The 15355-nt window shown below is 32.1% G+C and overlaps 1 protein-coding gene across 1 annotated transcript; it reads right to left on the bottom strand.

The window, feature by feature from the left end:
* Positions 1 to 2241: 2241 nt before the first annotated feature.
* On the bottom strand, positions 2242 to 7554 carry LOC124838663 (uncharacterized). Its single transcript, XM_047314331.2, has 4 exons — positions 6160 to 7554; positions 5888 to 6078; positions 5398 to 5621; positions 2242 to 3637 (listed from the first exon to the last, which is right to left on the bottom strand). The coding sequence occupies exons 1-4, from the start codon at positions 7331 to 7333 to the stop codon at positions 2902 to 2904; spliced, it is 2325 nt and encodes a 774-aa protein (XP_047170287.1). The 5' UTR covers positions 7334 to 7554; the 3' UTR covers positions 2242 to 2901.
* Positions 7555 to 15355: the final 7801 nt, after the last annotated feature.

The raw sequence follows: 15355 nt of genomic DNA on the forward strand, positions 1-15355 counted from the left end.
AAAAATTTAACTTCTTACTATAAATTATTGTAGACATGATTATAGCAACCCCTCCAAATTCAATAATAAGCAATGTCATTTTGGGATAACTGTGATCTGCTATGCTACCTTTTTGCCGAAAGACAGTTCAATTTTGTTTAAAAAGTTCATAAAGGACAAAAAAAAGTAATAATCTTTCGCGTAAGCAATAAACACCCCCATTCTGTAATGAAAAAAACGGAATGTTAGCTGCTAAAGGGTAAATAATGCAATTAAATAATACAAATTTTAGAGACAAAATATTATTACAGTGTGTGGATAATCGCTGTAAAAGGTAAAAACAAAAACATCATGTCAAAATAATTCAGTTCTGTAGGGTGGCACGTACATTGCAGTAGTCACAGTCCTATCTCTTGAAAACACCTCTGCACCTTCTCATTATGGGTGTACAAAATGCAATGTTCATTAATGGTCTGTTTCTTTAGATTTATTTTGGAATAAAAAAGGTGCGAAAAATGTTAATGAGAATAAAGTTTTACTATATTGTAGGGAAAAGATAAAATTGAAATGTCAAGCTTCACATATAAAAAAAATCTTCAAAAATAAAAAGAAAATAGTGAGAGAAGTGAGAAAACAACTGTGGAACCTACTAAAAGAATAAATAACATAATTTTAAATAAAAAAATCTTCCTCATCAATGCAAAGTCACTGCTCAATGTTTATGATCTATTTGAGAAAAATGCTTTATATATCAATTTCATAATCTAAAAAAGAATAAAATTATCCTTAATTTCTATAACTAAAAAGACTTCCAACGCAAAGAATCATAATAAGAAGCTAATAAAAACTACATTTAATATGTGGATAATTTTAACTACAAAAAAAACACGAAAACGATCAAAATTATTAAAGACAAGAAAAGTAGATTGACTTTATTTATTAAAGAATGAATCTAGCATGTTTCAGGAAATGTTTATTTTTTTTAGGGAGAAAAAAATGAAATGCAATCATCCATTCTTTCCCTTTTTAAGATTCAAGATATTTTATGGCAATGAATGCTATTTTCGTGTGAAAAAAATCTAGCTACATGTTTAAATTATGTGAAATCAATGTGATATATCATAATTAACATGAGTGGATTTGAATTTCTAAATAATTTTAACATCAATTTATAAATATTTAAAAAAACACATAGATGTAACAATAGTTATTATTATAACTCATATTTCTTCCTTTAAAAAGAAACATATAAATGTAAACAATTAAAAGTATTTATAATTTTTTTAAAAATTTTAAAATTGTTTTTAATTGTTGTTGCTGAACTAGATGATTCGTTGGAAGAGGAATCGAAATCTGTTTTTGAATTTTTCAAGTTATTTTTGAATGCTTTTGGCCTTTCTTTTATAGTTTCGTAAGTGACTTATATATTTTTGTCTATATATAAGAACACTGAATACATGTGAAATTTAGTTTTAATAAGAGATATTTTTTTTGTTTTTGGATTAAAACTTAGTTTTTATCAAATATTGAATTTTCTATGATAAATCTTTTTAATTTATCAATCTATTAAATTGTGGTGTCTCCAACTTTGGCTCATATCAATAATAAAAATCTTTTTTGACAAATCTTTATTAACTTATCAATATATTAAAGTGTAGCATCTCAATATTTGTCATATTTCACGTTCTTCTTATATTTATTTTTGTTTGTAGCTCTTTTTGAAATCCAAATCCAAAAACAATGGTACACTTTCTTGAATATGATTATATCATCTAACAAAACAAAAGAGTATAGTGTTTTTCGATAAAAGAAATGGAAACATTTTAAAATAAATTATTCATACTTAAACTTCAGTTTTTTTTTTTCGATACAATTTATTTTTTATTTATTTTGTATACAATTAATATCAATTAAATTTTATTTGTTAGAGAAACTCTAAAGTAATATATTCAGCTGTACGGATATAAAATGTAAAAATTATATAGACGTAGAAGTAACAAATTCAACAAATGGTGAGTTTAGTTAATAAATTAATTGAACTGGACCCAGTTTTTAAATGAACCGTGATGAATTAGTTTTCTTCGACTGACTATTCTCTCTCCGTTGCCTAATCCCATAGGAAACAAATTTGGCCACGGAAGAGCACCATGAACACTGATGTCAATTGCATAACGTTTTTTCTTTTCTTTGTTTCAAGTTTGAACAAATCTCAGCAATTTATTTCAGTTGAAGAACATAAATCTCAAATGGTCTACAAAGATATTTTATTCTAAAATGCTTTTTATTAAGCCTGCTAATAGGTAATCTGTACAATAATTTAACTTGAATATGAATAGTTTTACGAAATGAACATAATTTTATACAGGAACCAATAAACACCCATATGCATTCAGTGACATGCGTCACTCCATCTGACAGAGAGGTAGCTAAGTTCATCACGCGAACGAGGCTTTTGTTCCAATTGCGTATGAGTAAAAATTCCCCTATTGCACAGCTTGTTCACTTTGAGCACCTTTCTATATCATTCATATGACTTGCAGGGGTTGTTATATTATATACCTGAAAGTCCCTCCTTCATCTAACCATATATACTTGTGCTATTTTCTAATGTAGAAAGAAAGACTATTCAATTTTAGACGTTAAAATCTGTGGGCTCCCCTGATTTTTGGTAGCTCAAACTTGTATGGCTAACTTCACCCGTAGACTTACAGCACCGAGTACCAAAAAAACGCAACTCTGCGCCACGCACCTCAAATTTCACTTTCTGTTGTATCCCAGCATTAAAGCACCAAAGCAGCTCTCAGCATCATAGTGAGAAGTCAAGCCCAATCCCTCTTCCCAAGGCTCTGTGTAAAGAAGAGTTAGTAGAAGGAGACCAGCATGTCTCTATTCTTGGCAAATGGCAAAAAGATATGATTCCAACTATTCGCGGTTTCGGGCTGCACTTTCTTCTTCACTCCGTTGTAGTAATTCCTCATAAGCTCTCACAGATTCGTCGGTAAATCTCTCCATGGCCTCAAAAATGCGCTGCAAACTAGCCTGTAGACTACTGCTTTTGTCACTCTGATAAATGATGTTCTCAGAAACTGAGAGACCTTTACCTTCCCCAGATAGCAGAAGCACCTTTCGCTCTAACGCTTGAATTTGCTTCTGCAACTTCTGGTCATCTCTATCTATGTTTCTAACCTTCCTCTCAAGATCCTTGTTCTGGTTCATCTGCCTATGCATTTCTAGCTTATCTTGTTCCCATATCTGAAGCACACTCATCGTAAATACATGCATGGAATCAACAACTTCCTTCTCAGATATTCTATCCAAAGCTTGGGACCACTGATTGCATATTACAAATATTTGCGGAGCCCCAATCCTACCAGGGGAAAAGGGGACTATGCCATCAGGTGTTTCTTCTGGTTCGTACAGGAGACATTTCAGCAGCCAATTATTCAATGCTCTAACATAACCCTTCTGGGCACTTATCCAGCCAGAAAATTGGAAAGTCCAATTGATGAGCTCTTGTTCAAGTTGCTTCGTCGCTTGAAGATGACTATCACCACCACTCTTTATCCTGGATCCAACGGAACCCAGTATTCTGGCTTCTCTAATAGCTTCACACTGATTATGATGGCATTCAAGCATGGATTTCCACATTCTGGTCAACCTGAAAATAAGAGTGTCATATTGCACCATACAAACACGAAATGTTAGCACAGGCATCCTAGAAATCCTCAGACGATAATTACATCATCATGAGAAAAGACAAAATGCTTATCACGTACATACTATTCATGAATGGATGTCTCGTATGCATGTCTTATTGCAAAGCTTGTAAAAATGTTAGCTACTTCAAAAGAAAAAAAGTAAGCATTAATTCAAGACACAAACTTGAAAAGAGAAAGAAGGGCATGTTAGCACGGGCATCCTAGAAATCCTCAGACGATAATTACATCACTATGAGAAAAGGTAAAATGTTTATCCCATACATACTATGCATGGATGGATGTCTCGCATGCATGTCTTATTGCAAAGAACATGTAAAAATGTTAGCCACTTCAAAAGGAAAAAAAAAAGAGAGCATTAATTCAAGACACAAACTTCAAAAGAGAAAAAAGGGGCATGGGCCACAACATCACAACTTGTGTGCAACAAAGAAGTGGATGGAGCAATAAATGACACCTAATACTGAATTCAAGTGCTCAATCCACTAGAACAAGGATAGACAGGGTATGCATATTTCAAGGTTTACAGGTTCCTACTGTAGATTGTGGAGTAAATCTTTCATAAAAGCTATTGGGGGGGTTGCATCATTTCCTTGCAAAGGGATTATTCCTCTGGATGACAGCTAAAGCACAAATGATCAGCTAATAGGTCAGATGAGCCACCAAATTATAAGTATGCACAAGAATAAATAGCAAGATTTATAAAAATTATCAGCAAAGGTCTAAGAAGATGAACCGATAATTGGGCTATCAACAGATTGCAGGTGGGCTGGTTGAGTTTCCGCGGGATATTCAATTCACCATGGTTATCAAAGAATTCTGAGGAACCATGTATCAACATTTCAATTCATTACATACGGGTTAAAATATAGAGGGTTTGATGCCGATGAAATGGAACCTCAATAAATACTTTGTGAATGCTTTACGGCACATATTTAGTTCAATTATTGGAAACATATACAAAACGCTTAAAGTGCCACGGAAGAAGCCTGGAAATTCACGATTAATCACTATACAATGAGAACAAATCCTTAACTCCTACCCCTTTAGACTCCTGCCCCTTTAGACATGGTCGCTTTGCCTGCAATGTTTTACTTTGACTACAGAATAATGACACTACCAGCTGACTGGTCTTCCCGTTTGCAAGATAATAAAAGATCAAATTTTGTACAGAGAACAGATAATTTGACCCCTAAAATTTTTTCAAATATTTTAAAAAAATTCTTATAGCGAAATAAAGGTAACGCGTCAATTGGATGGTTTTGATAAGAGTGGTCTGGGGTAGGTTCGGACTTCATTGATCTATCTATGATCCATGGAAATGTATTGACAAAGTCCATTCCTTCCATGACCCATTTAATTAAAACCATTCAACCCATCCATTTAAAAAGATGCTATATTTAAAAAAAAAATGGTTAATAATTGAAATTTGCAAGATTGTTATGGGGGATCACCTAGTGGTGGATAGGCAGTAGGGAGAAGACATTGACTTTCAAACCTAACAGGAAGAAACACTTAGTCTATTTTCAATAACTCGATAATCCAATGGATTGCTGCACACGGGTAGATAGAAGGATTAGATTGGATTATAGATATGAGATTGTTTTGCCATCCACGCATACCATGTAGCCCACCATCATGAACAGAGTGCATTTAGAACTTGAACAAATAATAACAACGGTAACCATTTAACATCACATACCCTTGGATCAATTCCTTCAGCTGTGGCCACAGTTCTTCATCTCTTATCTTATTTATTGTCATAGAAATCTTATCCACAACCTGAATTGCCATTCTTATTTTTGTGGACAGACTCCTAATCAAAGTCCGAGTCGCACCAACTTTATGAAAATCAGCTCCCCTATCATCCATACGCTTCAGCTTGCGAAGCTTCCTATCATGGATTACCCGCATCTTTTCCTCAGCCTGCAAACAAACGAACATTGGAAAAGCTTTGTGGAAACTCGTAAACACTGGTTAATATTGTTTCACCTATGGGATTAGTCCTCAGTTGATTTTTCTCAAACTAATAGCACGGATTATACTAGGAAACACAAAAAGCGAAGCAAATGCAAACCGCCTTAACATTGAAAATTTTCAAAACGGGCAAAGAACTAGATGGTTCAGAAGTGAAACTAAAACCAAGGCAACGAGATTGATGAGTTACGATACAACACTGAAGACTGACATACCTTAACTTCATTATAGAGTTTCTTCTCCCAAAGTAGGAGCTTATGCAGTGTCGAGGAAAGATTGCGTGCTCCAGTTATTAGATCAGCATCAACATCCATGTTAGAGGCGGATTCGGCATCTTTAGAAGTAGATGGTTGGGAGGAAATAAGAGACAGCGAGGGAGAAACAACTTGTAACATCTTGGAAGAAGCTGAAATAATAAGAGTTGCGAAACGTGAATGATGTGAGAAAACAGAGAGAAATGAGCAGAGCAAAAGTTATCCTGACTCACCTTGATAGGCGGCGTGCTTTCGATTGTGGGGAAGCTTGCCCACCTCGAGGATCTTAGCGATTAGGGCACCGGAATCAGAAGCCCTCTGAAAGAGATCCTGAATCTCTTTAGCGACCTCGAGGGGATTCCGGGAGCCAGGTCGGCGGCTCCGGAATGCGGCGTGGTCCTTGGGTTTGTTGTTACCATCATTATCGGCATCAACCACTTTCTTATCGACGACGTGAACTTCATACTCCACCTCATCTTCATCTTCCTCTTCTTCATCCTCCTCCTCGTGGAGGTGGTTGTGGTGGGGGTTGGGGGGTTGGGGCTTAGGTTCGACGAGCTTCTGATCCCCGTGAACTTGCTTGACGACTTCGTGGTGGTGGTAATCCTCGTCTTCCAAATCGGGGATGCCCTCCTCCTCCCGGAGCTCCCTGGAGTCACGGCTGGGAGTGGCGGTGTAATGAGCTTGGGTGTCGTAAGTGTTATCAAAGAAGTTGAGGAAGTCCCAGGTGGAGGCCCTGGGAGGGGAGGGGGGAGGGGGAGGGGGTTTGGAGTTGGGGTGGCGCTGGGGTTGGGGTTGGGGCTGGGAAGATCCGGGGTAGGGAGGGGCAGAATATGGATCGTAGGCGTAGGGGTAGGAGGGGTAGGAGGGGTAGGAGGAGGAGGCGTAAGGGTAAAAGGAGGAAGAAGACTCTCCGAGGTAGCCGGTTTCGGGACTGAGAGGCCTCTGCTCGTAGACAATTGAAGGGGCGGCCTTGTTCTTCATGTAATTGATGTGAAGGTGGTGATCCGGTGGTTGGGAATTGTTGTAGAAAGCAGGGAGACGAATGGGGGAGGCTTGGGGGGAATGGTGGAGAGAGAGATCATCGGAGTCGGAGTGGAAGTGGAGGTGGGAGCCGGCGGAATCGGAGTGGGCGGGAGAGGCGTGCTTGGAAAGCTGGTGGGTTTTGTGGGGAGGAGAGGGAGAGGGAGAGGGGGAGGAAGAAGGAGACGGCGGCGCCGGCCTCTGGGTGTCGTGGTGGACGAAGGAGTGGAGGGAGTGACCAATTGCCTTGAGGGAGTTTATGTAAGCGATGTGGGCCGCGGCGAGTGCGTAGCGCTGGTGGATTGCTTCGTCGAGAAAAACACAGCGTTCCCGGCAGAGCGCCACCGCCGGGAGATCGTCCAGCTTGGAGCTGGCACATCCCATGGTGGTTCCTTTTAGGGTTTGGTAATCGGAGATAAAGGAAGTATAATCGGAGCGGAACGTAGGTAGAAGATAGGAAGAGGAAGAAGAGCAGTAGTAGTGAGTGCCCCACCAAAACAAAACAATGAGTTAATGAATGAAGGGAATCTTTTGCCAGCAAGGACTTTCTCGTCCTTTTCTATCATATTTCTTCTCTCTTTTCAGTTTCTCTCTATTCACCATGCTTTTTCTCTTCCCCTTCTTCACTTAAGTAGGAAAATCAAAACCAAAAACATCAAATACTTTGACTTTGACCACAACGCCTGTTTCTGCTTTTTTCTAATTACCAAACAAATACCCCTTTTTCATGTTTATCACACCAACAGTTACCCATCAAATTACCATCTTCTCCTTCCTCTTCTTTTCTTCCATTTTACACAATTTTACTCAAATTCAAAATCATAATTTTAAACTATTTATTTAAAAAATAAACAAAACTAAAAAGTGAGTGTCTTTTCGAACTGATAATAAAAAAGTAGAATATTTAAAATCATTTGTTTATTCCTTCCTTCATTATTATGTAAAATCCACAGACTCCTTTTATTTTGAAGAGGAAAAATCAAATCTGCTCAATCATTCTGTTTGTAATTACCATCCAATGAATCAATGCGTGTGGGTCATCTGGTCTTTCAAAAAAAGTCTGAGATGAGTTAAATATTATAATTTGTTGACCTGTTGAAATTTCTTTTTTTTAATAACTTATAATAAAAAATTTATTATACTTTTATTTTTAAGTCGGTTAAAAAAGTTTAATAGTAATTTGTAATAAAAAATTATCTTTGTCATTGTAGGTTTTAATTCCTAGTCAACTACTTGCTTCTGTTTAACATTGATTATTATTTAAAAATTAAAAAATTAAATAATAATTTATCATCGTATGTGTGTGTAACTGAAGATCAAATACCAAATTACGTACTTTATTATTGATTTGTTGAAATTAAAAAAAAAAATACGCACACGATCGATCTACCGAGTTTTAGCGTTACTTTAAAAAGGAAAAAATGGAGCAACGTTTCTTTGTAATGGAATTTATAATTCTGAAGCAGGGTTCCGTAGACTTGGTGAACCGTCCTAGAAAGATTTTAGGAGATGATTAATATTGCACCAAACTACACTCAACTCCCAAATTAGTTCCTTTAGGAGAAAAACAAAAAGTGGGAAAGGGAAGGGACAAAAATCACTACAAAATAAACCCAAAAGTTCCTCCTCTACTCATTTTGATCACTCATTAGTTACTTAAAAACAAGACACCTATTGCTATTGCTATTAACTTGTATTAAAGGCTATTTAAGATTTGTTTGTTGTGTGTGAAAAATGTAGATTGTAATTTTGGGTCTAGGTCAAGATCAAAAATTTTTGTTGATCCAAAGTTCAAATGTTGTCCAAAAAGTGATTTATAATATATTCAAAATAATAGAAAGATATATATGTGGAAGACGTTTAAATGTTAAAGTTAGCTCAACACTTGACAAATAGTAATTAATACAACAATTAATGCACATAACTTATCTTTTTACCTTAAATATTTGTTTATAAGTTTTGTGGGGAATTTGGATTAATATTGGTTTAATTATAATCCAATTGTAAATAATTGTATTTTACTTTTAAGTTGATCATATTTAAAATTAATATATTATGATAGTTTATTCGTATTTGTCTAATCTATGACAATCTATTTAGTGGTAGACTAGACTTGTTATTTTACTAACCGAATTGGTGATAGACTAGACTAGTATAACCAACCTATTTAGTGACCAGTCAATTTCGACTAATTACACACCAAATTACGAGATATGTGCTTTAAATTATAGAACGTTTATAAAAATAGTTCATTCAGACTGATATATGATTAACCGACTTATTTAATACTTTCCATTAAACTCGCTTATTTATAAAAACATTCATCCAAACGGATATATGATTAACCTACTCATTTAGCACTCTCCATCAAACTCACTCACTTATAGTCGAGATTGTGAGAAATGATGTATAATTAATCTCGTTGATATTTCATTTGCGTTGAGGTTAGTTCAAGTCTAAGTAAAGAGTTTTATATTTTGATAAATGTACAACTTTTAGTTGATGAATTATTTTTACTACAAAATAAGTATGTTAACTCATAAGATTAATTTATAATTTTTTTAAAAAAACACTATCTAATATATCTATGCTAAATTATTTTTAGTACGCTTGCCAAACAAAATTGTATCATTACATAAATTGTTTACAGCAGTGAAATCTGAGTTATTTACCATGAACTTTTAGTTTTCATCTTAAAAAACACAATAATAATAACATAACTTATTAAAGAAATGAAAAGAAAGTAAACAATAATTTATCTTCACAACACCAAAAATATAAATGAAATTAAATGCACTCAAGTAGTTTGAAAAAACAAATAAAGCAGGTAGAACAGAAACATGAATGAAAGTGCTGCCGATAAATTTGTATTTATACATTGTTAGTGTATTAGGATAACTTGAAACACATAACATCATCTCAATAACGACAATTATAAAATCATTATCAAAAGATTTTTTTTAATCTTTCAGAGCGTAGAATCATATTTTACTTAAATTGATTAAAATTAAAATTAATCATATCGGTTCATGATTAATTAATATATTTTTAGAATGATCGTTTTCACTAATAACTCGTTAAATAATAATAATTAATCATTGATTTGTAACTACACAATACACTTAATATTAACAAAAATTCTTTTAGAGTAATGTTATTATAAAAGAGTAAGGTTTGGATAAACATAAATGTAACTTTTTTCTTTTTACTAATAATGAGAGTTTTGAAAAGATGGACATATCAAACAAGAAATTCTAAAACATTGGAATAAATGCATATCCATAACAATTGGAGTTTTAATAAAGTCTATACATTATTACTTTGGATAAAAAATGTTTAGTTTATGTATATTTTTAATTTATTGATATAATTATTAAAGTCTGTCTTTTACTACTAATTTAAATATCTTACCTTCAAAGTTTCGTTCTTATAACCCAACGACCAATATATGATGACAGATATTTTATGTTCGTGAAAAAATAATACAGATATTTCATGAAAATAACAATATTTTTTATTTTATTTTGAAACATGGTATAACATTATGTTTTTTCCATCAATCTTATAGTTTATTATTATTGTTTCAACTAATTTTTCATCAAGAAATTGATTGAATGAAAAATTATATTTCATACAGAAAAGTAACCGTAAACTTTTTTCATTTACTACATTAAAGGATTATTGTTACAGTTTAAAACTGTTCATTCTAATCACAACAATAACGTAGTTTACTCTTATTTTATATTTTATTTTCTCCTTGTAATCAGTATATTTAATAAAAACGAGACAGCTGTTCATAATTTTAGGCAAATTTGTGATATAGAAAATATTGAAAATGAGAAATGAAAAATGAAAGTGGGAGCAATATATTGATTGCGGTTGGGTGGTAACGTAACGCGATTTGAAAGTTGGTGGTCCAAACAGAGTCCTTGTTTCACAATCACGTTTCTAAATTTTAATTTACATGCATGATTTTGTTTAATTTACATGCAAAATATAACATAATATAAATGTATTTTTGATATGCTATCCTTAATAATCAATATTCCCAAATCCAATCATTTGTTTTATAATTATTGAGTTGTTGATTCAACGCCTTTTCCACCCAAATCCCTGTTTGGCTCATAATTGTCACGCTCCCCTCTTCTTTTTTCATTTTTTCATTAATATTCCCCAACAAAAGTGACAGCATTAATAGTAACTTTCTGTTTATAAGTTTTATTTTAATATATATTATAATAACAATACATTCCAAGCAAAATCATTCATATCCATATCTTCAGCCCTAATTTGTTTTCTAATTTTATTATACATTAATATCACAGTGTAATTTTTTTTTTCATATTTATTGTATTTTTATCTAACTCACTCTTTAAAGAATAATACTCACATGAAACACTTTTACGTTCATTTGACGTAGAATAAACTGAAAAAATAGTTACATAAATATAAGATCTTGTATTTTATTAAGAAAAAAAAAGTAAAAAATAAAAATTAATAATGTCAAATGTAAAAAGCTTAATATATCAAATAATATTTTTCTTCCCTAAAATATGTGATTTTTCTCCTTCAAACCATTCTTTTCACTGTTCCAATTTCTATTTCCAAGACTTACTGGTAAGAACTCATTTCTTACATACTTGAAATTTTTTTATAAAAAAGAGACCTCATTTACACACTTGTCTTCCCAAAACAAGATTTATTTGCTCTTTCCCTAAACTAATAAACGTTATTATCAAATCAATATTCTCTTTATCCCTTCCACATGTTTTCCTTTAAGTCTCTACACCAAAAACTATGCTTTTCTTTTTCCAATGGCCACTTCCATTTTCTTAATAAAACTATGTTAAAAGTTTCTAAATCTCTAATTCCCAACTCCATACAAATTCTCTCTTAGTTCTATTGATTTCATCCTTACTTTTGATAGGATGTTCAATTAAATTGATTAGTAGTAATAAATTCATTTAATATTTGTTGACTTTTAGAAACTAATTTATATTGCAGTATTTTTCAGCTAACTAAATCACAAAAAGAAAGACAAAAATAACAATATATTGTTGTTAAAAAAATCAAAGAAAAGATTAAATATGTATTTTACAATTAAAGGGTGGCAGAGAAGGAAGTAACTCAAATCAGTCTTCATAACCGATATATCTTTAATTGAAATTTAGACAAAAATGAATTTTTGAAAAATTAATCACTTTACCAGTTTATGGGATGTTACGATTATTAGATGAATTTTTTAATAAATATTTATGAATAATACATGTAAATGTTTTAATCATCCGTTTTCTTATGAAACGGATATGATTATCATAATATTTAACTTTTGTGAACATGTGCTGTTAATTTATCATTATAATTGAATTTTATTTAAATATTTTTAAATAAAATTAACAGGTAAAAGCAAAATTAGTAAGAAAATATTAATAATTACAAAAAAAAACAGATTTTGATTTTATATATTTATACATATTTACTTAGATTTATGAAACTGAAATCATTTTTAAAAATACTAGAACAATTATTTAAAATCTGATTTTACATACTATTCAGATATATAAAATTGAAATTATTTTTAAAACTATTAACGTTTTAAAATTTATACTCGTTAAAAAATTTTTTAGAGAAACCAAATATATTCATATAGCGTAATTTAATTTGAATTTTTTTTCTGAATTTATATTTTAAATAATTTAGTTTCAAAAAATCACATTTATCTGCGAATACTTGCAAGTATAAAAAAAATATGAAAATATCTTTTATTGATGGTAAAAGGACGAATAACAAAATATTTTTTTTCTTCAGAGATGAATAGCACATCAAAGAGAAAAACTATAAGAATATAAAAAATCCTCAGATAAGTTATTTAATGGCAATCTTATTATATGCAGGAGCGCACTATTTTCTTGAGGACCATATTCTGTCGAAAGAAAAAAAAAAGTGAAAAAAGAGAGGGAGAATATGCAATGCAGCCTTTTTAGGGTTTAAAGTAATAAGAAATGAGAGATGAGAGAGAAGATGTTCTTTTCTTTCCACTCACCTCATCTTAATGATAATGCTGTTGTTATAGGAATGTGCCAAAGTTGGATCAGATGCATCCTTCCACTTCCACCTTCCAAATTAATTGCAAATCATACGCACATTTTTCCTATGCTTCTCTTCTCAATCAATACCAGTGAATGAGTGGGTCACCATCGCACACGCATCTTTCTGATTTGCCTTTTCACCTCTTCCTTCGCAAAACCTATTTATTTATTCCTGCATCTGACTACTGATTCTTGCGGCATCTGTCAGTTCATACGATTCTCCCCGCACTTTTCTGCTATAAGAAATGCGTCAATTTTTTTCAATTCATCTGTCAGTGTTGAATTGAAATCTTGAAAGACTGTTTAAAAACATGCGAATGAAGTAGTATGTTACAGTATAGCATGGCAAAAAGCAGACACAGCATTACCTGGGGAAAGCGTCGGCCAAATTATTGGAGTTAAGAGCTGAATCAAATTATTATATATGATCATGGCGTTTTTCATTTCATTTCTTTTTTCAGTTTTTGGTTGGTAGGAGTAAGAGAGAAATGAAGAGAAAATAGATACAATGATAGTAATTATATAGGTTTGCTGAGAATACTCGATTAGATTGTGATTGGGCATAGGCCCATAATCAAAACCCAGACCCAGAAGAGAGTGAGTTGAATATAGTCTATAATTGGGGGACAGAGAGGCAAGAGAGTGCAGGTTAACTTTTGAGGAATCACGTGCACAGCACATGTGATGCTTCATTTTGTTTTGTTTTTGTCTCTTAATCTCACCTTCAATCCAATCTGATTAAGAATTAATCAAATGCTGACTCGTTTAATTTAAAAAAGCTGCTCTGCTTTCTCTTCTTTTTTTAAAAACCCACTGTTGAAACTTTTTATTTTAATTAAAAATCATATTTTGTTACGTAAGCTATGTTTGTTTGTGTAAATCTATTATTTTTTATATGTAAAAGGTTGTGATTAAGTGACATATTTGTTTCATTGATTTGCATGTGTTGATTTATAGAAGATGTTTTTTTACGCATATTATAAAAAGATTTGTTATGATATACTAGTGTTTTCATTGTCATTTATATAATTAATTTTATGGATAACATTTTTTAAGAGTTATCCATAGGTCAGTGAAATGTGATTAGTGTGGATTTGAATGATCATATGGATTACATCTCTATCTTAATTGAACTTCATCAAGTGCCACAACCAACACTACCATCACCTTCTCACATGGATTCCTTCAGCCTTGGACTGACACCATCAACGCTATCTGCACCTTTTGCACCATCTGCTACAACCTCATCATCTTGCAAGTCTACAAGAAAACCTCCAATGGTTGATATTGTTGACTTTCAATTTGCATCGCTCACAACATGAATGAATGGATTCATGGAACACCTTGGTAGAATAAATGTTCACTTTGAGAAACTTCCTATGTGTGTTGAACGATGGGTGACGGTCAAAACAAAGGAATGACATTCTTTGTTGTACTTTCACATTTAAATATACAAAAAGTGACACATGAGAAATGTTAGCAACAATGAACATATCATATGATCAGGTGATGAAAAAATGCTACAACTTCCTACATGTAAACTCATTCCTTGTTAAAAGATTCATAGGAATGCCCCCTTGTATCGTTGGAAAAAGTTGTATAAGATGATGATAAATGGTGGTGGTTATTCAACTTAGTTTATGCTGTAACTAATTATATGTAATATTATATGGTTATTCAACTGCAAATCCACTTGATGATGTCACTAAACAAACTATGTAAACCGATTACAACAAATGAGTTATCTTCAGCCCAAATGAAAGAATATAATGCCCATTTATTTCTATGACATGTATTGTCACCTAAAATCATGGTTTTGTAGTTCTTCGAAGAATCAAAGTTGGACTTCATACAACTCCTATTGTCAAGGTTTAAAAAATGTTGTGCACATAGTCCCACTTACTACATGGAACTCACTAAAGTATTCTACACAAACTTCAAAGTCATTGTTAATTAAATTGATACAATGCATTAAATAACATTTTATAATTTCAAGTTCTATTTATTGGGTTTGTATTTAATTAATCTTACATTGTGTTAAAAATTTATTTCAATTTATTATGAATGTGAATAATTTGTATTTAATGTCTCAAATTTAATATACTTTTTATTAACAATAATTTAAATAATAATATGGAAATTATTATTTAAGAAAATTTATTTGAAATTTATTAATACAAATCCCTTTTATAATTTTCCTTTTATTTTTGAAATTTTAATTTTTTTTATCATTAACAATTTCAATTTCATTTTAATATAATTTTTACTACTTAAATTTAAATTTATTTCAAAACAAAAATAAATGGATAATAATATA

Source organism: Vigna umbellata, chromosome 1 (genome assembly GCF_029865625.1).
Source record: "Vigna umbellata cultivar VRB3 chromosome 1, Vumbellata_1.0, whole genome shotgun sequence".
NCBI classification, from domain to species: Eukaryota; Viridiplantae; Streptophyta; class Magnoliopsida; order Fabales; family Fabaceae; genus Vigna; species Vigna umbellata.

Coding starts and splice junctions, on each gene's coding strand:
- LOC124838663 (XM_047314331.2), bottom strand. CDS start 7,333: ATGGGATGTGCCAGCTCCAAGCTGGACGATCTCCCGGCGGTGGCGCTC. Junction 5,622..5,887: donor AACTCTATAATGAAGTTAAG/GTATGTCAGTCT, acceptor GTTTGTTTGCAG/GCTGAGGAAAAGATGCGGGT. Junction 3,638..5,397: donor CTGAAGGAATTGATCCAAGG/GTATGTGATGTT, acceptor TCTTATTTTCAG/GTTGACCAGAATGTGGAAAT.